Below are 22989 nucleotides of genomic sequence, written 5' to 3'. Positions count from 1 at the left end.
GTATGTGAAAGCATTGATTTTAAGTATAAAGCCTGCTAAATTTTCATATATGTATACACTCACATGAATACACTGGATCCTGATATAGAACCTTTCCCGCGCGCTACCCTCTCTGTACCACACTTGGCCAAAAAAAACAAAAAACAAAAAACCAGACCCATTGCCCTCGAGGCGATTCTGACTCATAGAGACCCTATAGGACAGAATAGAACTGCCCTATAGGGTTTCCAAGGAGCAGCTGGTGGATTCAAACTACTGACCTTTTGGTTAGCAGCTGAACGCTTAACCACTGCGTCACCAGGGCTCTGCTGCCACTGGAGGTAACCATTATTCTGACTCCCATCACCATAGATTGGAGCCCTGGTGGCAGAGTGGTTAAGAGCTTGGCTGCTAACAAAAAGGTCAGGAGTTCGTATCCACCAGCCACTCCCTGGAAATCCTAGGGGCAGTTCTACTATGTCCTATAGGGTTGCTCTGAGTTGGGATCAACTCCACAGCAACGAGTTTGGTTTTGGTTGGTTTATCACCATGGATTAGTTTTGTCTGTTCTTGGATATTATATAAATGGAATCATACAGTCTTTTTTGTCTGGTTTCTTTCGCTCAGCATAATATCTGTGAGTCATCCAATTTTTTGCTTGTATTGACAGCCCATTCTTTTTCTTTTTGCTGTGTAGTATTCTCTCACAAAGAAGTCCTGGTGGTGCAATGGTTAAGTGCTCGCCTGCCAGCTGAAAGATTGGCGGTTCAAACTGACCCAGTAGCTCCATGGAAGAAAGACCTGGCTTTCTGTTCCTGTAAAGATTACAGTCCAGAAAACCCTTTGGGGGCAGTTCTACTCTGTCACATGGGATCGTTGTGCATCGAAAATGGTCTCCATGGCTAACAACAACATTCTCTCACAGAGTTTTTTTATATATGCATTTTATTTTTTCAGAGTAGTTTTAGGTTTACAGAAAAATTGCCCAGAAAGTATAGAGTTCTCATATATCCCCACTCCAGGCTGTATACAGTTTCTCCTATTATTAACATCTTGCATTAATTAGTGTGGTGCATTTGTTACAATTGATAGACCAAAATATCGATACATTATTATTAACAAAAGTCCATAGCTTAGTTAGGGGCCACTCTTTGTGTTGTACAGTTCTATTGGTTTTGACAAATGCGTAACTCTCACAGAAGTTTTAATGAGCTAATACTAGCTGGTCAAGATTTGAAAAGATGGTGCATTGGCCCAAGAGGCAAGAGAAATGAAGGTCAGGGAACCCAGGATTCTCTAATACTGAGACAATCCACCCTGTGAATCTCTGCCAAGGCAATTGAATCCTCAGCCAGTATGCCAGCTACCTTCCCTATGTGTCACCATCCCTCAGCCTGCACTCTTGGCAGACATCACAAATTGAACTCGGCACTTTTTTTTGCAAGGAGCACTCATGCAGCCTCAGAATTCTAATCATTCCCAACCCAGCAGTTCAGATGGCCACCACCAATTGCTTAGAGTTAGTATTTAAGATTAAATCTGATTTTTCTGCTATCATATCCCCAAAATATTTTCTAGGCTTCCAGAATTATGACATGAGGAACTCTGTTGTCATCCCCCATGAGGCTGGCAGTGGTGAGGTCTACAGCGTCTACCTTGATTGAAGCCTCCTTATTTTTTATTTTCATAAAAACACATCACAGTGTTGGCCCAGTTACAGAACAACCACAACTGTGACTTATGTTTTACACTTCATGCTGCTGTGAGTTCTTAACAGTTCTAGCATGTCTCTCACGTTTGAAATTTTCTTCCAATTAGGAAAGTTGTGTGAAATGAACTCTCTCCAGCCTCTGGGTCTGGCTACCTACCTGTATGTGTAGGCTGGGGTTGTGGCAGATTAAAAAATCGCAACAGCACTGAAGACATGGTTTTTGTCCACTTCTGAGGGAGGAGGCAAGACTTGCGTATGTGAAATAATAGAAAAAAAGTCCAGTTAGACACTTCTTTATTTGAAACTATTCTCAAGCAACTTTACATATCTGAAAGGCCCAGGAAGGAATGAAAAAGGCCTTCGAGAAGCCATGTTTTTCTTCTTTGGAGAGCACTTCAGATCCTCACTCAGAGCTGGTTTACTCTTTTTTTTCTCACCAGGCTAACAAATGAAAAAGATTAGAAGCAGAAAATTAGAAGTTTAGGCTACTATAAGTAGCTTCACTGCTAATGGATAGAGAAGGGAGTCCTGAGAGCAACCGACAAGGGGAAACAATGAAATGTGACCATGCAACCAGCTGGGTCTGTTTACTGTAGGAGCAAAGAATCCTCAACATTTCTGTTACTTTTGAAAGTATTGGGTCTTACCCTGGTTCAATTATTATTGTGCATAATCATGGTCCACAATATCTAGGAACTAAATACACATTTTTGAGCACCTACTATGTGCCAGGCATAGGTGGTTCAGTGGTAGAATTATTATTTTTTTTATTGTGCTTTAAGTGAAAGTTTACATCTCAAGTTAGTTTCTCATAATAAAATTTATACACACATTGTCATGTGACCGTAGTTGCTCTCCCTATAATGTGACAGCACACTCCTCCTTTCCACCCCGGATTTCCCGTGTCCATTCAACCAGCTCCTGTCCTTTTCTGCCTTCTCGTCTCACCTCTGGACAGGAGCTGCCCATTTAGTCTTGCATATCTACTAGAACTAAGAAGCACGTTCTTCATGAGTATCGTTTAATGTCTTATAGTCCAGTCTATTCTTTGTCTGAAAAGTTGGCTTCAGGAATGGTTTCAGTTCTGGGTTAACAGAGGGTCTGGGGGCCATGTCTTCTGGGGTTCCTCCAGTCTCAGTCAGATAATTAAGTCTAGTCTTTTTACTAGAATTTGAGGTCTGCACCCTACTTTTCTCCTGCTCTATCAGGGACTCTCTGGTCTGGCGTGTTCCCTGTCAGGGCGGTCATTGGTGGTAGCTGGGTACCATCTAGTTCTTCTGGTCTCAGGCTGATGAACTCTCTGGTTTATGTGGCTGTTTCTGTTTTTGGGCTAATATTTTCCTTGTGTCTTTGGTGTTCTCCATTGCCTTTGCTCCAGGTGCATTGGGATCAACTGATGCATCTTAGATGTCCGTTCAGTAGCTTTTAAGACCCCAGATGCCACTCTCAGTGGTAGAATTCTTGCCTCCTATGCTGGAGACCCAGGTTCAATTCCTGGCCAGTGCACCCCATGTGCAGCCATCACCCATTGTCAATGGTGGTTCACGTATTGCTATGAGGCTGCTTGATGGCAGCTAACAACAATAACCGTCTGCCAGGCCTATGCTGAGTTAGCCCTTTATATCCAATATTTCAATATCTCATTTAAGCTTTAGGTAGTCCTGTTATTATCACCTCTCCCTCCCCAGTTTACATTCCCATTTAAGGGAGACACACAGAATAGGGGAAGTAACTTGCTCAAGTAAGTAGTCAAGGTGGATTTTGAACCTTTGCCATCTAACTCCAGAGCCCAGTCTCTTAGCCTTTACTAGGTTTCCAAGAACCTGTCAGATAAGCGAAGAGTATGAAGCAACTACAACAAAAAGACAATGCAATCCAAAAATGGTCAATCCAAAAAAGGACCTGAAGAGACATTTCACCAAGGAGGATATTTAAGCACATAAAAAGATGCTCAAAGTCTTCAGCAATTCCAAAACCTAATCCATTGCCATAGAGTCAATTCCGACTCATTGCAACCCAAAGGACAGAGTAGAAGTGCCCCATAGGGTTCCCAAGGGTAAACCTTTTTTTTTTTTAATTTTATTATTGTACTTTAGATGAAGGTTTACAGAACAAACTAGCTTCTCATTAAACAGTTAGTACACGTGTTGTTTTATGACATTGGTTACCAATCCCATGACATGTCAACACTTTCCCTTCTCAACCTTGGGTTCCCTATTACCAGCTTTCCTGTCCCCTCTTGCCTTCTAGTCCTTGCCCTGGGCTGGTGTGCCCCTTTAGTCTCGTTTTGTTTTATGGGCCTGTCTAATCTTTGGCTGAAGGGTAAACCTCAGGAGTGACTTCACTACTGAGCTAAAAGGGTGTCCAGGGGCCTTACTCTCAAGGTTTCTCCAGTTTCTGTAAGGCCAGTAAGTCTGGTCTTTTTTTGTGCGTTAGAGTTTTGTTCTACATTTTTCTCCTGCTCTGTCCGGGACCCTCTATTGTGATCCCTGTCAGAGCAGTCAGTGGTGGCAGCTGGGCACCATTTAGTTGTGCTGGACTCAGTCTGGTGGAGGCCGTGGTAGTTGTGGTCCATTAGTCCTTTGGACTAATCTTTCCCTTGTGTCTTTAGTTTTCTTCATTCTCCCTTGCTCCTGAAGGGGTGAGATCAGTGGAGTATCTTACATGGTCGCTCACAGGCTTTTAAGACCTCAGATGCTACTCACCAAAGTAGAATGTGGAACATTTTCTTTATAAACTATGTTATGTCAGTTGAGAGTCCCAGATGGAGCAGGAGAAAGGTGGGGTGCAGAACTCAAATTCTAGTAAGAAGACCAGACTTAATGGTCTGACTGAGACTGGAGTTACCCCGGAAAGCATGGCCCCTGGATTCTCTATCAGCCCAGAACTAAAACAATTTCTGAGGCCAACTCTTCAGACAGGGATTCGACCGGACTGTGGGACATAAAGTGATACTCGTGAGGAGTGTGCCTCTTAGCTCAAGTAGATACAAGAGACTAAATGGGCAGCTTCTGTCTAGAGGTGAGGTGGAAGGCAGAGAGGGTTAGGAGCTGGTTGAATGGACATGGGAATCAGGGGGGGAAAGGAGGAGTGTGCTGTCACAGTATGGGGAGAGCAATTAGAGTCACATAACAATGTACGTATAAATTTTTATATGGGAACAAATTAAAATATATATATAAACTATGTTATGCCAATTGAGCTAGATGTTCCTGAGACCATGGTGTCTACAGCCTTCAGCCCAATAATTTGGTCACTCAGGGAGTTTGGACGTGTCTATGGAGTTTCCATGACCTTGCCTTGTACAAGTTGTGCTGGCTTCCCCAGTATTGTGTACTGTTTTACCCTTCATCAAAGTTACCACTTATCTATTGTGTATTTAGTGTTTTGCCACCCCCACCCTTTCCCTCCCTAGTAACCATCAAAGATTGTTTCTTTTTGTGTGTAAACCTTTTCATGAGTTTTTATAGTAGTGGTCTCATAAAATATTTGTCCTTTTGTGGTTGACTTATTTCACTCAGCATAATGCCCTCCAGATTCATCCATGTTGTGAGATGCTTTGCAGATTCATCATTGTTCTTTATCTTTGGGTTGTACTCCATTGTGTGTATGTACCATAGTTTGTTTATCCATGTATCTGTTGATGGGCATCTAGGTTGTTTCCATCTTTTTGCTGTAGTGAACAATGCTGCAATGAACATGGGTGTGCATATGTTTATTTGTTTGGTGGCTCTTATTTCTCTAGGATGTATTCCTAGGAGTGGGAATTGCTGGATCATATGGTATTTCTATTTCTAGCTTTCTAAGGAAGTGCCATATCGTTTTCCAGAATAGTTGTACCATTTTGCATTCCCACCAGCAGTGCATAAGAGTTCCAATCTCCCCACAGTCTCTCCAATATTTGTTATTTTCTGTTTTTTTGATTCATGCAAGTAATGCTGCAGTGAGATGATGTCATGGATTGAATTGTGTCCTCCAAAAATGTCTATCCACTTGGCTGGGTCATGATTCCCAGTATTGTATGATTGTGTACCATTTTGTAATCTGATGTGATTTCCTTATGTGTTGTAAACTCTATCACTATGATGTAATAAGATGGATTAGCGGCAGTTATACTGATGAGGTCTATAAGATTAGGTACTGTTTTAAACCAGTCTCTTTTGAGATAGAAAAGAGAGAAGCGAGCAGAGTGACATGGGAATCTCATACCACTAAGAAAGCAATGCCAGGAGCAGAGAGCGTCCTTTGCACCTGATTCCTGCACTGACAGGCTCCCAGACCAAGGGAAGACTGATGCATCACAGGGAACTTCCTCAGAGCTGACAGAGAGAGAAAGCCTTCTCCTGGAGCTGACACCTTGAATTTGGACTTGTAGCCTACTTGACTGTGAGAGAATAAACTTTTTGTTAAAGCCATTCACTTGTGGTATTTCTGTTATAGCAGCACTAGATGACTAAATCTTATTTTGGTTTTGATTTGCATTTCTCTAATGACTAGTGATTGCTAACATTTCCTCCTGTGTCTGTTAACCACTTGAATGTCTTCTTTGGTAAAGTGTCTTTTCATTTCCTTTGCCCATTTTTAAACTAGATTACTTGTCTTTTTATTGTAGAGGTGTGGGATTTTCCGTAGATTTTAGAGATTAGACCTTTGTCAGATTTGTCATAGCTAAATTTTTTTCCCCAATCTGTAGGTTCTCTTTTTACTCTTTTGGTGAAGTCTTCTGATGAGCATAAGTGTTTAATTTTTAGAAGATCTCAGTTATCTAGCTTATCTTCTGGAGTAAGACTGCTCCATCTTTCTCCCACAGAGTGGCTGGTGGTTTCGAACTGCCAGCCTTTTGTTTATCATCTGAATACTTTAACCATTGCACTACAAGGGCTCCTTCTTTAACAATTAGGGAGATGCAAATCAAAACCACCATGAGATACCATCTCATCCCCATTAGAATGGCAATGATAAAAAAAAAAAAAAAAAACCCTGGAAAATACTAGGTGTTGGTCAAGTTGTGGAGAAACAGGAACCCTCAACCATTGCTAGTAGGATTGTAAATTGGTACAGCTACTGTGGAAAACAGTTTGGCAATTCCTGAAAAAGTTGAACATAGAACTACATGTTGTTGTTGTTAGGTGCCTTCTAGTCGATATGCTGAGTGAAATATGCCGAGTAAAGTAAGTCAGACACAAAAGGACAAATACCGTATGATATACTTATATGAAATAAGCAATTATAAAGGAACCATAGTAATTAGTGTTACCGGGGCAGGAGGGAGGGGGAAGGTGGAGTTTTTTACTTAGAATGCATTGAATTTATGTTAATAGTGGTGGGATATTTTTGGAAAAGATAGCAAGAATTGTTGCACAACTTGTAGAATGTAGTTAATGTCACTGAAGTGTACATGTAGAAATTAATGAAATAGTTTATGTTTTGTTGTATGTACATAGCTATAAAAAAAAAAGAGTACAAAAGCATTTTAAGTAGAGGGAACACCTTATGCAAAAGTAGGGCTGGACCTTGAGCTAGTCAGTCACTGAATTTGTGAGTCTCGGTTTCCTCACCCATAAAATAGGAAAAGTATTATCTGCCATAGGCGTGTCGTGGCTATTATTTAATGCCTTGCACAATCCTTGGATCGTAGAATGTGCACAATGTTAATTACTGTTATTATTTTTTCATTACTATTATTTTTAATACTGCTATTTCTCTTTCGCCTATCCCTAGAGTGAGTCCCAAGAAGACTACATTTCCCAGCATGCCACCTTGCCCTTTGACCCTAGTTAGACCTGAAAGGCGCGCCGCCTAGTGCCTCAAGCCGGAAGACTATAGCCTCCCGGCATGCAGCTCGCCTCCTTTCATTAGATTTGAGGGGCTGTCGCCGCATTGACCGCCGGAAATTGTAGTCAGTGGCGCGTTGCCCTGACGCCGGCCGGGCCGGGCGTGGGGGCCTGTGGGAGGTGGCTCGGCCAGACCCAGCTCCGGGGCGGAGGCGGCGGAGAGGCCTGCAGAGGCCGGGAGCGGCAGGGCCGGGAGCGGACGCCGGAGCCGAGCCTAGCCGGAGTGGGCGGCGCAGGCCGGCGCGGCGAGGAACAACCATGTCGGTGTTCGGGAAGCTGTTCGGGGCCGGAGGGGGTAAGGCCGGCAAGGGCGGCCCGACCCCCCAAGAGGCCATCCAGCGGCTGCGGGACACGGAGGAGATGCTAAGCAAGAAGCAGGAGTTCCTGGAGAAGAAGATCGAGCAGGAGCTGACTGCAGCCAAGAAGCACGGCACCAAAAACAAGCGCGGTGAGGCAGCCCGGCCCTCTCAGGCTCCCCTCTGGCTCCCCAGAGCCGCACTCCACCCTCGGCGGACTCGCGTCTGCGTCCGCCTGGCCCTGGAACTATCCCGTCAGACTCCGCTCGTGCCTTTCTGGGTCTGGGACAGAGCCTCCTTCAGTGTCCTCTCGAGCCCCGGACTCCCTCCACCATCAGACTCCCTCATTCTAATCCTCTGTCCTCGTTCTCTCCTCACCCCGCCAGGCCCCTTCCGTCCCTAATCTCGCAATACTTTCTTCCGCCCTCGCTCTGTTATTGCTTTCTCTTACGCCTTTTCCTCCTCCCTCTGGCCTGCCCTACCCCTCTTCTCAGTTTCTGCCTCCGCCTCCTTCCTGGCTCATTTCTGCCCCCGATCCTGATACTTTTGTCTTTCCTAGTTTCATTCCTCCCCCCCACCCCAATGAAGTGCGTAAGTTTCTCATGGCCTCTCCTTATTCCCCTGACTCAGAATTCTCCTTGAAAGCCTCCTTGATGGAGAGAAGCCTCCAGGGGAGAGGAGACCCCCCCTGGTTCCTGCTCTGCCACCAACTTGTTGAGTGAACTTGAGCAAGTTGCTCTTCCTCTTGGAGCCTCAGTTTCCCCGTTCGTCAGTCTGGGTTTGGCTTCCATGAGGCCTAAGGTGCCTTCCAGCTCTGTGATTCACTTCGTATTGCCTCATAACCTGGTCTTATCAGAGTTCCCTTTAGCGCAGACCTTCACCCGATGACTCACTGTCATCCCTCCCAACCAGAAATACGGACTCGATCCTCCATTTGGCCCCGCCCCCTCCCCAGTCCCAGCTACTGGGGCTTTGATGCGAGATCGCGTTACTTACTTCCTCTTGTTTTACGGCTTTCTGGACAGGTGCTTTGTATTTTTCTTAAGTGAGGTGAATGTGAAAATGCTTTAATAACTGTAAAGCAAACCAATCCTGCTGTGCCCTGAGAGAGGGGCAGTGGTGAGAGGGGTTTAGAAGCCTTACAAACAAGAAACAAGGATTTAACTCACAAGTCTGCTAGTTACTAGCTGTGTTTCTTTGAACAAATTAATTTGCCTCTCTGAAGGCAAGATCATGGATTTACAGTGCCCAGCACGTTGTTGTTGCACATAAACTCGTAAACGCGTTGTCATCGAGTTGATTCCAACTCATAGTGACCCTAAAGGACAGAGTAGAACTGCCCCATAGAGTTTCCAAGGAGCGCCTGGTGGATTCAAACTGCCAATCGTTTGGTTAGCAGCTGTAGCTCTTACCCATTATGCCACCCGGCTTTCATACAGCAGAGGCTAAGTAGATATTTTCTTCCTTCTGACAGAATACATTCTGAGGATGCTACACTGCTGATAGTCAGCAGATATGCTGGAAATTCTCTCTGAGTGCCTGTGACATGCATTGTATTTCCAGGGGTGAACAAAACATAGCCTCCACCCCGATGGGGGAGAAGACAACAGACAGGAAAATAAACAAATGAAAAAAATACCGTCTGGTGATGATGAGTGCTTTAAAAAAAAAAAGATCTGTTAGGGAGTGATGGGGTGGGGAAGGGTGCTACTTTAGAGTGTTCAGGAAGGTCTCTTTGAAAAGTTAAAGTTTGAGCTGAGCCTTGAGAAGGAACCAGCTCTGCAAAAACCTGCGGGAGCAGCCTAACAGCATATGAAAAGGCCCAGAGGTTGGTGTTTTTTTTTTTTTTTTAAATGCTATTATTTTATTTTATTTTTTAATATTTTATTGTACTTCAGGTGAAGGCTTACAGAACAGATAGTTTCTCATGTAACAGTAACACACATGCTGTTTTATGACATTGGTTAACAACCCCACAACATTTTAACCTTCTAAATTCTCAACTTTTTTTTTTTTTTTTGTGAAAATACACATAGCCAAAGATACGCCATATCAAAAATTTTTTTTACATACACATTTAAGTGACATTGACTACGCTCTTCTAATTGTGCTGTTATTCTCACTTAAGATGAAGGCTTACAGGACAAAATAGTCTCCCATTTAACAGTTGCTACAAATGTTGCCCTATGACAATGGTTAACAATCTCACAACATATCAACAATACTCTACTTTGTGTTCCCTATCATCAGCTTCTGCCTTCTGGGCCTTGTCACTGGACTCTTGTACCTTGTTACTCTCATGGTTTTACTGGGCTGTCCACTCACAGGCTGATCAGTGAACCTTGAAGGTAACTTTACCACTGAGCTAAAAGGGTGTCTGAGGGCCATACTCTCAGGGTTTCTCCAGTCTCCTCTAGGCCAGTAAATCTGGTCTTTTTTTTTTTTTTTTTTTGTGAGTTAGAATTATGCTCTACATCCTTCTCCAGCTCTGTCCAGAACCCTCTGTTGTGATCCTGGTCAGAGCAGTCAGCGGTGGTAGCCGGGCACCATCTAGCTGTACTGGACTCAGTCCGGTGAAGGTCTTGGTAGCTGTGGACAATTAGTCCTTTGGACTAATCTTTTTGTTGTATCCTGTTCTCTTCATTCTCACTTGCTCCCGAAGAGATGAGACCAGTGGAGTATCTTAGATGGCCGCTCACAGGCTTTTAAGACCCCAGACACTACTCACCAAGGTAGAATGTAGAGCATTATCTTTATAAGTAGTGTCATGCCAATTGAGCTAGATGTTCCCCGAGACCATGGTCCCCAGAGCCCTCCGCCCAGCAATTCAGTCCCTCAGGGAGTTTGGATGCGTCTATGGGGCTTCCATGACCTTTCCTTGTACAAGTTGTGCTAGTTTCTTCTGTATTGTGTACTATCTCAGGTTGGTGTTTTTTAAGAAACAGAAAGACTTTCCCTGTGTCTGGAATGTAGTGATTGAAAGAGAATGTGGTATAAAATAAGGGGAGGAGGGCGCAGGCCTTGATCTTCCTGACAAAGCATTTGGAATTTATTCCAAGTGGATGGAAAACTATTGGAGGGTGTTATACAAGAGCATGTCTTAATCACTGATACAGTTTTAAAAATGTTATCTGACTGCTCTTTGGAGAGTGGGCTAAGGGGTTGGTGAGGGTGGGAGCAGGGAGACCAGTGAAGAGGCAATTGCAGTCATCCATTTGTGGCCTGGGCTCTGGTCTTAGCACTGGAGACCGAGAGCAGGGTTATATTTTGCTGTCTCTAGCTTTTTTCTCTGATGACTCTCAGTCAGGATCCTCTTTTGTTCATGGTAATTAGAGCCATATTGGTTTTTTTACCAAGCTGCATTTTGGAAGGCTTTGCCCATTGCAGGGTGGTGGAGGAGGGTGTCAGTTTACTCATCTCCTGTGGTCTTTGGGTCTGAGCTAGTGTAGTTTCTGCCGTTTTAGAGGTGATTGAATTGGCTTTCAGGAGGCTTGGAGAGAGGCTGCCAGCAGACTGGAGGGCCAAGACGCTCTCAGTTTTATTAAACTTTACTGAAAGCAGTGTATTGTCTTGAGTTTGCCTGAGAGGAAAGGAGCTACTATAACCTGCCCTTCTTTTTACAGTCCTCTGGGAAACGTCTTACTGCTTATTGGTATAGTGCTGTGAGGTATTAACATCACCACATACCATTCATTTAGTCACTTATTGACTCACCACTGTGCTGGGACCTTGGGAGTCAGAGGTGAAAATACACTGTATTTGTCCTCCTGGAACTCAAAACTGGAGTGTGTATGTATGTATTTGTGAGAGAGAGAAATGATAACAGTAGTCAGTGCTGAAATATGAGTGTGTTCATGGGGCTGCAAAAGACCTCCTTAAAGTGTTAAAAAGCAAAGATGTCACTCTGAAGACTAAGGTGTGCCTGACCCAAGCCATGGTATTTTTGATTGCCTCATGTGCATGGGAAAGCTGGACAATGAATAAGGAAGACTGAAGAAGAATTGATGCCTTTGAGTTATGGTCTTGATGAGGAATATTGAATATACCATGGACTGCCAGAAGAATGAACAAATCTGTCTTGGAAGAAGTACTGCCAGAATGCTCCTTAGAAGTGAGGATGGCAAGACTTTGTGTCATGTACTTTGGACATATTTTTAGGAGGGACCAGTCCCTGGAGAAGGACATCATGCTTGGTAAAGTAGAGAGTCGGCAAAAAAGAGGAAGACCTTTAATGAGATGAATTGATGCAATGGGCTCAAATGTGACAATGATTGTGAGAATGGCACAGGACCAGGCAGTGTTTCATTCTGTTGTACATAGGGTCGCTGTGAGTCGGAACCTACTTGATGGCCCCTAACAACAACAAAACAACACATGGGGCTGAGGCTGCAGGGGAGGAGGATCCTGTCTAGAGGTGGGGGGGCAAGGATGTGAGGTAGGTTGGCAAGGAGTTTTGTGGCTGAACTCTCTGGGGCAGGACAGGAGAGAGATAACACTGGGAGGTGGCCTGTAGCCTTGACATGGAGATAGTGAGGAGCCACTGGCAGTCTTTAAAGCAGAAGAGGCATATATATCAGCTTGGATTTTCAAAAAAGCTCTCCAGCGGCAGCATAAAGGAAGTAGTGTAAACCAACCAGGAAGGGACTGGAAGCAGCCATCCAATAAGGCATAAGGATAGAATCTCATAGACCTGGATTTGAGCTGTGGCTCTATTACTAGCTGTGTACCTTGGGCAGGTTACTCTGTGCCTGAGATTCTTCCTACGAATTGGGGTACTAGTATCTTTCTTACAGGATTAAAATATGTTATGCGTGCAGAGCTCTTAGCACAGTGCCTGCCATATGGTATGTGATTGATAAATGCTTGCCATTATCATTATTACAAGGAGACTTGGAATTGCTGGGAGACTTGCAGTTATTCAGATGGAAACCAAGGGCCTAGAATAGAGACATTAAAAATCGGAAGAGAGTTAATATATGTTGGAGACTTTTGTGAAGGAGAATCAAAAGAAACTTGGTGATTTATTTGATTTGTGGGAATGGGTAGGCTGAAGGAGAGGGAGGAGTTGCAGATGACTCCCAGGTTTACAGCTTGGGCATCTGGGTGGATGGTGATGTCATTAACCAAGCTGGGAAACACAGGAAGAGGAGCAATACTTCATAATTGTGTAGTCCTTTGGAGTTGGTAAAGCTCTTGAGCCTCACGCAGACACTAAGCCTGGATGTGACAGTCATGTTCATCACTGTTTCCCCAGCACCTAGCCCAGGGCCTGGCACATAATATTCCATAATATTTGTTAAATGAATGAAAACAGTCTTGTATGGTCTGTTATTCCCATTGTACAGAGAAAAAAATGAGGCTTCAGGGAGGCTGGCTCAGAGACTCTGGTAAAGGTGTCATGGCCTTTGTCATCACTTAACTCATTAAATGCCCACTTGTGTAAGGTGTGGTGCTGAGTATGGGAAAAGGAAGTGAGATAGCCCTGCCCTCTGGAGAGTGTAGCCAAGCATGGATGCTATCCTTGTAGAAAGATCATAAATTGCCCTTTGAAACAAACTTCTGAAGCTTGAGTAAATTATTTGCAGTGCACAGATGTGTCCCAGGCAGTGAATTCAGTTAGAGGCCTAGAGCAAAATTTGGATTGTATGACTTTTCTGGTTTCTCTTCCTTTCCTTTAGTCATATATTCATTCTCAAGCATGTGGCAGGCTCTTACTGTGTCCTAGGCCCGTGCCAGGAGCGGGGTATATAGAGATGAACCATACATGTGCCTGCCATCCAAGAGACCTAAATATCACCACATTCCTTGTCTATAATGTGGAAACAATCCACATTTCACATGGCTCTGGTAAAGATTAAGAAGCTACCTGGTGGTGCAGTGCTTAAGCACTCGGCTGCTAACTGAAAGGTTGGCAGGTTTGAACCCACCAGCCACTCTGCAGGAATAAGATGTGACAGTCTGTTTCCGTAAAGATTACAGCCTTCGAAACCCTATGGGGCAGTTCTCCCCTGTCCTGTAGGGTTGCTATGAGTCAGAATCAACCCGACGGCACACAACAACAACGACATGGTAAGGACTGGCTAGATAATATATGAAAGAATGTGGCACATTGTGGATATTGAGTACATAATATAGAAGTAATACACATTTTTTTTCTTATGAAGTTATTGTTGGTCAGACTTCTTTGGTTCATCAGAACGGAAAAGTTCTTTCACTGAGAGCTAGATGGAAACTAGGATTGTGGTCTGGGTGAACTGCCTTAGGCCTTTATGGCACCTTTCTAAACTGTGGTGCCCTGTTGGTTTTCTTCCTAAGAAAGATGATCAGATATCAAAGGTTCTTTTCTTTTTAAGGTGCTGTATCTAATTATGATATATCTACCCTAGGTAGTTTAGCTTTCCCTTTTTTCCTGTTTTAATAGGGATGAAAACAATTTGTAGAAAGGATCATATTTTAGTTTAACAAGAGAAGTGTATCGTTTATTTTGACTGAGATTGGAAAATGGAGACTGGGCATCTCAGACCCTCTGCACTAGTACATTTCTGTTGGATTTATGGCTGCACATCAGTTCATTTACAGGTTAATTTAGGTTCACCTGAAAATGTCTGATGGATGCAGAGAGGCCAGGCGCTCGTGGGAAATATATCTTCATTAAGTTCTGCTCATTGCTGGAGCCAGGATGGCTCTCTCATGTTTAATAAAGTTGCTCTAAAATGTTAGCATGTGGGAAGACATCTTAATGAGTTAAATTTATAGTTAACGTGGCCTTTCGGTTCTCTGGAATCAAGATGTCAGGTTGAAGAGCATAGCATCTTAATGGTGCATGTGCCAGCAGGATCTTCTATCCCAGAGGCCCAGGGATGGAAAATTCGAAACCTACCCAGGAAACTGAGCAGTGGGAATTTCCCTTGGTGATGCTTAAGTTTCTTGTTTAAAGAAATGGTTGGCCAGACTGGGTTTGGTTTACTTCTTAAGACAGATGGACTATCAGAATGGCCCTGTGTGTTGGCTGTCCAAACATGTTGGCACCTTTGATTCAAATGACAAAATTTGGCAGGGAGATTAAATATTTTTAAGTGCCTGCCAGAGTAGGTTTTTATAATGTGATTTAAAATTCAACATAGATTTTGTTTGGAAGTTTAATTAAATTTAAGAACCTTTGAACTGGACTGTTTTGCTGGAGGAAAATTTTAGATGTTCAGAGTTGGGTTTGAGTGTGGAGCGTAGGGTCCTGGAGAACAGCCTGTGAAGATGTGTACAAGCCATGTCTCTGAGGAAGAAAGCCAGGACCCCATTTGTTTACAGTGGTCTAGAGCCAGGAGCTGAGCCAGGGCTGCCTGGGAGGAGGGGCGGAGCTTTTGGGGACTTGAGGGAATTCCTTTGGTAGGAAAGATTTATGAAAACTTGGTTCTCTTGCCTGGAATTGTTTTTGTACCATGCTACTGTCCTTAAATGAGTATGAGATAGGATATTTAAAAACAACAGCGGCAATTCTAGATTGGTCATTTTGAGGACATTTGAGCATCACAACAGGAAGTGATAACAAACTAGCTGGATATAGTACTGGCTTGTTTTTTTAAGGTGTTTGAGTCAAATCAGTAGACCTTTACTGTGTTCTTCCTATGAGGCAGGCACCACAAAAAATTTCAAGCTTGAATGCCAGCTTCACTACTCACTGATAGAATATAGACAGTTATTTATTCTCTCTGAGTCTCAATTTCCCCAGCTGTAAAAGGGGAATAATAATACTTACTTCATAGGGTTGTTGAGAGGTTATGGAATAAGTTAATGTATATAAAGTGCTTAGCAGAGAACCTGGCACATAGGAAGGACATAAATGTTTCCTTGGTTTCCCAGGTATAGTCTTAGGCACAGTAAGGGGTATAAAGATGAATAGGACACTGCCTTCACCCTGCAGGGGCTCACAGTTCAGTGAGGAGGACACATGCTTGTACAAGTAGCTATGATAAAGGGCAAGCTGTGTTAAGTGTACAAATGAAGTGCTAGAGGAGAATACAGCAAGAAGAGATTAATTCATCTCTGAAGGTTGGCAGGTTCATCTCACCCAGCTACCATCCAGTGCCCAAGTTCCCTTTGCAGTATTCCTGCCAAGCGATTAATCTCTGCTTGAACCTCTCTTCTGACAGGATTTGTTTAGATGCTGTGTTCTCCCATTGTATAGCATAGTCTGTCTTTGGACAGCTCTAACTATAAAACCACCTTTCTTATTTGAAATTGAGTTCTGTCTCCTGTAGTGCCTACCTCTGCTACAGGTCTGTGTGGTAGCTCCTTTGAGAAGCAGTTTGGGCTTGGGGAAAGAATGTGGGATTTGAAGTCAGACAGCCTGGGGCAAATCCCAGCTCTGATATTAGACCGTTGTGAACTGTGTTTCTTCTTTTGGGAAAACAGGTTGCTAGTTCTGCCTCTGGAGGCCGCAGAGAACAGGTCTAATACTGCTTTGACATGGCAGATCAGGGAAGACAGTACTTATGTCTCAAGTCGGCACCTCTCTAAGATAGACATTCTCTGTTCCATCGACTCTTCATTGCCTGGTATTTCTGTTCCTTCCTTGTTAATCTCCTTTGTTATGTACTCCTGTTCATCAGTGTTGCTCTTGAGGTGTGGAGTGGGCAGAGCAGAATATTCCAGCCAAAGTCCGGGCCAATGGATTTGTTTAGGAATTAACTTAATTCTGTGTGTTCTCTGGCCCTGACAACCCCCATATCACTGAGACTTTTTTTTTTTTAATTGTACTTTAAGTGCAAGTTTACATTTCAAGTTAGTTTCTCATACAAAAATTTATACATACATTGTTATGTGACCCTAGTTGCTTTCCCTATGCTGTGACAGCACACTCCTTTCTACCTCGGATTTCCCGTGTCCATTCTGCCTTCTCATCTCGCCTCTGGACAGGAGCTGCCCATTTAGTCTCATGTATCTACTTGAGCTAAGAAGCACACTGCTTCACGAGTATCATTTTATGTCTTATAGTCCAGTCTAATCTTTGTCTGAAGAATTGGCCTTGGGAATGGTTTTAGTTTTTGGCTAACAGAGAGTCCGGGGGCCATGTCTTCGAGGGTCCTTCCAGTCTCAGTCAAACCATTAAGTCTGGTCTTTTTCCTAGAATTTGAGTTCTCTACCCCACTTTCTCCTGCTCCGTCAGGGACTGTCTGTTGTGTTCCCTGTCAGGGTGGTCATTGGTGGTAGCTGGGTACCATCTAGTTCTTCTGGTGAGACAGACGCTTTTTGAGAAGCAATTATACTTCGCTTTTCTCTTTCGTTAGTAAAGTAACGAGCATCTAGGAACCCCTAAAGTTCGTTTGGCCCTTCTTAAGGAGTCTTAGCTGAAGGATTGAATGGCTTAAGTTCTTAACAAGAGCATCTGGCTAACTTGATTCTCCCATAGCTAATATTTCTAGTGTTACCGCCTCCATCTTCCTTACATGGCAAAGCTAGCTAAAGGGCTTATGTGAGGGAGGCAGGAAAGCTGTACATCTGTTTGGTTGTGGCTGTTTCGCTCAAGAGGCTAGTAGTATGGTGTAGTGGAAAAAGCACTGGTTTAGGGTCAGAAGACCTGAGTTCACAGCCCACCTCTGCCACTTGTTAGTTTTGTGATCTTGGGCAAGTCTTTTTATACGTCTGATCATGAGCTTCTTTAGCTACAAAATCAGAAAACAATTTTTACTGTACAACCTTGCGTACATGTACAAACCGGAGTATGGGGCATTATCTGGGAAATTGTTAGAAATGCAGATTCTCAGACCCCACCCAGACCTGCTGAATCAGATCCTGCATTTTTACAAGATCCCTAGGTGGCTTGTAGCACGTTAAAGTTTGAGAGATACCTCTCTTTCATTATTGTGAGGATTAAATGAGAATATTGAGTACTTTTCATATGTCCACACCAATATTTATTCCTGGACACTCAAGGTTGCTGTCTCTCTGGTCAGTTGGCTCTTCTTCTGCTCAAAGATTGAATGCTTCACCCAGACCAACCTATTCCCAAATCCCCTCATTTACCTCCAAATCCAGTGGGCCCTCAGAATGAGGATGGTTCAGTAGAAATCTTTCTTTACCCTTTGAAAAAGAACTTGAAGCACATGTTCTGCTGAAGGGGTAGCAGTCTTCTTCATAAAAGAAGCACATCATCTGGATAACTGATGATCATCAATCAGTTGTTGATGAAGTTGTCAGGCACCAGCAATGCCATGATAAGTTAAGCATGATTCCAACCATGAGAGAGCACCACTGACTGGTGGGAGGAACAGTTGGTAAAGAAAGAATTTCCACCCGGTAAGACTTGTATAGAGAGTTATAAGAACACCAGGAATTAACTCCAGCTGGAGGTGGGGTTAGTAAATGATTTAAAAAAAAAAATCATTATCTTTTTCCACTAGAAGCTATTTTTCCAATTATTTTTTGGTTTAATTTCTTTGTGTCTGTTTCCTGTTTCATGTTTGTGGCATTGATACTGTTCTGATCTCCCACTTCCCTGTGACAGGAGGAACAGTTGTTCGCTGAGTGCCTGTTCTGTGTTAGGAGCCCTCTGAGATGCCGTGTAGATTTCCAGGCAGTGAAGGAGACACAGCCTGGCCCAGTGGATCCTACAGTTGAACAGATCTTTGGTTGTCACAGAGAGAAAAAAAAAATTATCACAATTAAATAGCCCATACATTTTCTCGCTTGAGTTTTACAACTATCATAAATAAAGTATTCCTTTCAGGAGCTATGGATAAAAGTAAAACTAGAAAATGCAAGGAGCTTCTTAGCTGAGGGAGACAGGATTATGTGGGATGATGAAATATAGATGGTGGGAGAGTGCGGGACAGAGAACTTGATTTAGCCTTTGTCTTTGGTTCCTAGGTGATAACCCTTGGGATTTCCCCAGTAATCAAAGCGTCTGTCTACTAAAACAGCCAAGCAACACTTTAAAATGTGTGCAAATGAATGGGGCCACAGAGACCACGCTTGATCAGCTAACTTCACCAAAGGGAGGGGCATGATTTAGTCAGTCATGCATATTTAATGATTTAATTGCTCATGACTGTGCACTAAGGCCCCAGTCATCATTATGCAGTGAAACCAATAAAAGGTCCTGAACATGAAAGTAGTTGGGGCTTCCTGGTTGATGAAATACCTTAATGTAGTGGGAAGGTGGCGATGAGTCCGTTAGGATGTGGAGGCCCTGTGCCAGGAATGCTCCCAGACCTCACCTATGGGTCTTTTCATTTATATCCTTTTTTTTGGTTGTAATAAATAGGTAACTATAAGTGTAGATACTCTCTGTGTCTTTTTTGAGCTGTTCCAAAGAATTAACAAACTCACTGGGAGGCATTGAGAGCCAGCAGGGACTGGTGTCTGCCTATTTGGCAGTCGGAAGGACTGAGTCTTTTTAACTTGTGAACTCTGAACCAGCTCTGGGTGGCTGCTGGAGGTCAGAGAAGGGCTGCACAGGCAGTAGATCTGAAGGACAGAGTCCTAACTTGTAAGCTCCCGTCCAGCTCTGGGTAGCTAGAGGCTGGAGAGAGTGTGCCACTGGAGCAGCTGGCGACAAGGATGGAGATGTGGGATGGTAAGGCTGGATCCATTTCCAGGTGAGGTCTGGATTCATGCTGATTCTTAACTGTACAGTTAGCAATAAATGTGGGATTTGCCCACTGTGCCCCTTGCTTAGTAGTACAGAGAGAATCAGTACAGAAAAGTCCATCAAACCTGCCCTATTTGATTCTGTAAAATGACATTTTCCTGGATTTTGGGGTGATGGTGAATTTTTGAGCAGGGATTCCTAATCAGGTTAAAATTCACCAAAGAGCATTTTCTTCTCCTTTTTACCCTCAAAAGAAGTGGTCATCAAGCACCAGGGTGCTCAAGGCACTAGGCCTGGGGCTTGGTACAACCTGGTGAGGACAGTTTCCTCCTGTTGAGCAACTGGAACAGTTGACTTTGTGTAGAGCCAGGAAGCCCTGTAAGTCCCAAAGCATGAGTTCACTCATCACGTAATCAGTGTTTTCTGCCTTATGATCCTTCTCTCAGGAGGCTTATACTCTTGGTAGGAGGATGAATCTAGGATAGGAATAACTAAAGCCCAGAATTGGCTGTATGTGCCACTAAATGGAGCTCGATGGAGCTCAAAGAAGGCATCAGTCACCTCAGTTTAGGGCTGGGGGTGACAATGAGCTCTCTTGAGTTAGGCCTTAAATAAGGAGTAGGCAGCCATGGGGTGAGGTGAGAGTTGGCTGTAAACACTCATGTTTGGTCTATGATGCCACCTCAGATCTGTAGTTACAACTGAAAGTTGCAAGATAACCTTTGCTTTCATCTGGCTGTGTTGAGTACAAAGAAGTATATTTGAGAAAAGGAAACTAGGAATTTTGAAACAGATTGGGAAATCATGGACAGTTCGGGGACTCTGATGTTGAGATCTCAGTTTTTTTTTGTCTTAGTGGTACATAGACAGTTGCATTTAATTTCAGGTGTCTCATTTTAAAAGAAGGTAGCTTTTGATTTGTTATTATAGTTATTTAATAAGTATGTATTGATGAGCTGTGTGCCAGGTACTGTCTACTTGCTGGGTAAATGCAGGTGAAAACAAGTCATTGCCTTTGAGGAGCTGATGATCTAGCTGGAATAACAGGAAAGTAAACAGATAATCAGGTACCAGTGTGGTTTTTTCTAGAAGCATATTCAGAACTCAAAGTCCATAGTATGCTGTGGAGGAAGCTGAAACTTAGCCTGGGTGTATGTGTGTGCGTATGCGTCACTGAAGAGAAGACCTTGAATCTATGCTTTATTAAATAGTTGTTTTGCAGAGTAATAGAATGTTAGAGCAGAAAGGAAATCAAGATGTACAAGTGCTTAACATTTTGAATTAACAGGAAACATTTTGGGGAAAGAAAATGCTGGAACATGGAAGTATATGTAGTACTTTTTTAAAGCTTTATTTGAATCAGATGTCACTTTGGGGGACATAAAGATCAATGTTTAACTTAATTTTATCATAAAATAATTAGCTATGGGATGCTAAATTTAAAGTATCATTTATTCTGATAATTATTACAAATTTGCTTTACACTTGCTTTATTTCCTGCAAAGAGAAGTAGGAACTAATAAACACGAGGAGTGAATTCTTTACTATCTGCCCAAGCAGGAACTGTTACTTTCTTGTTTGTAATCTTTATAAGATCCGATAGTTATGAAAGCAAAAATAAGACTTGTACGTGTGTAGCCTGCCTGCAGAAGTTTGAAGAGGAGTTGCTACCCAGACCAGCCCACCTGAGAGAGGCATTTACTTTGTGACTCCCCATTAAGCTGAGAATTTGATTGGCTTGGTGTCCCAGAGTTAGACCTGGGGACATTGACTGGCAGAGCTCACCAATGGCTAACACTTAAAACTTGAATAATTGCTAGTTTCTTAATTCTTCATCAGGTGGATCAGTTGCTTTCCCAGAGCATTTTCTCCCTTTAGAATCTTGCACACCGGAAGCAAGTTGTCGTAGTTTGGTTGGTGAGTCTGGAGTTAGAAGATTTGGATGTTGAGCCTTCTATGGCCATCTCCAGGGAGGGAGCTAGTATCAGACTGATAATCAGCTTGTTGCTCCTAGTGGATGGGGCTGCAGGGTTTGAGGTTGCAGACAACACTTGTCATGCTTAGATTTTAGAAGTAATTTTGGAGGTGTAAAGGACAGATCCACTAGCCTTCTGTCAGTTTGTTGTACTGTAGTGGCTTGCTTGTTGCTGTGGTGCTGGAAGCTATGTCACTGGTCTTTCTTTTTGTTTCTCTCTCTATGTATCTGACAGATAGCAACTTAGCTATCTTAAGTAATTTTTATTATTCTAAAGCAATTATATTTAAAAGTGAGAAAAATTTTTCAGGAGAAAAATCTTCAGAAAATGAAAACATTCCTCCCGTCTTGGGAAATGCCATGAACTTTACAAACTTTATCAGAAACTTTATGAGAAAGCCAAGGTTCAGATGACTTCAAGTTACTGGGCCTACCCATCTCTGTGCTTTGAAAATCCTGAGATGGGCTTGTCACAAAGGGTTCTGGTGTCTTCTCATAGGGCCAAGGCTCTGTCTCCTTGAGTGCTCATAAATTATCAATAGACAGTATCCTGTCATTGGAAACTCAGTTTTTATAACATTCGCTTCGTGATGTGAGCACCTGTTATTATTCTGCAGGGGAATACTTCACATTTGTACAGGGTTTTACAGCTTCCAAAGCATTTTCACATATGTATTCTTGTTTTTAAATCCAGAGAGGCCTTATAGGTAAAGTAGGGCAGGTTGTGATTTTAGCTCCATTTTGTAAAGGAGGAAACTAAGGCACAGAGCAATTAAGTGGTTTCTCTGGGTGGCAGAATTGTTTAAATGCTCAGTTGCTAACCAAAAGGTTGGAGGTTCAAGTCCACCTAGAGGTGCCTCGAAAGAAAGGTCTGGTGATCTACTTCCTAAAGGTCAGCCATTGAAAACCCTATGGAGCTGAGTTCTGCTCTAACACACATGGGGTCGTCATGAGTTGGAACCAATGGCAGCTGGTGGTTTTTTGGTTTCTAGGGACAGAGTCAGAGCTAGAACCCTTTAGACTCTAAGTCTCGTGCTTTCATGCCTTATTGTGCTGCTGCCCTGGCTCCTTCCCATCTCAGATTCCCTTGCAAGACTCAGCAGGGCTGTGTGTCAGTAGTTGGTGCTGATCAGGCTTAGGAGGACAAAGGTTGGGAGTCCTTAGAGTGATTGGATCATGTTAGTGGGACCAGTGCCAGAGAGGAGACAGAGAAGAGACAGTTCATATTACCTGGAATGGTTTGAGAGCCTTTATTCACTTGTATTTATTCATTCAAGGAGCCCTGGTGGAACAGTGGTTAAGTGCTCAGCTGCTAACTGAAAGTTCAGTGATTAGAACTTACCAGCTGCTCTGCAGGAGAAAAGACCTGGCGATCTGCTCCCATAAAGATTACAGCCTGGGAAACCCTACGGCAGTTCTGTTTCGTCATAGGGTCGCTATGAGTCAGAATCAACTTGACGGCACACAATAATTCATTCACAGTCTGCTATGACATCGCCATCATGCATTTCCCAGCCTGGTTTCCATTTCTTTTACCACAGTAAGCTCATTTCCTCAGTGACCTCTAGAGCAGGGTTTCTATTGACATTTTGGACTGGATAATTCTT

At 43.2% G+C, this 22989-nt stretch overlaps 1 protein-coding gene across 1 annotated transcript in view; it reads left to right on the top strand.

The window, feature by feature from the left end:
- Nucleotides 1–7599: 7599 nt before the first annotated feature.
- CHMP4B (charged multivesicular body protein 4B) overlaps nt 7600–22989 on the top strand; it is a 50009-nt gene continuing 34619 nt past the window's right edge. Inside the window, exon 1 of the mRNA XM_004370430.2 lies at nt 7600–7972. Coding sequence (XP_004370487.1) covers nt 7783–7972 — 190 coding nt within the window. The 5' untranslated portion in view covers nt 7600–7782. The remainder of the gene's footprint in view (nt 7973–22989) is intronic.

This window comes from Trichechus manatus, unplaced genomic scaffold (assembly GCF_000243295.1).
Source record: "Trichechus manatus latirostris isolate Lorelei unplaced genomic scaffold, TriManLat1.0 scaffold00008, whole genome shotgun sequence".
NCBI classification, from domain to species: domain Eukaryota; kingdom Metazoa; phylum Chordata; class Mammalia; order Sirenia; family Trichechidae; genus Trichechus; species Trichechus manatus.
The sequence above is the reverse complement of the archived record's forward strand: the minus strand, read 5'-3'. Positions and strand labels throughout refer to the sequence as shown.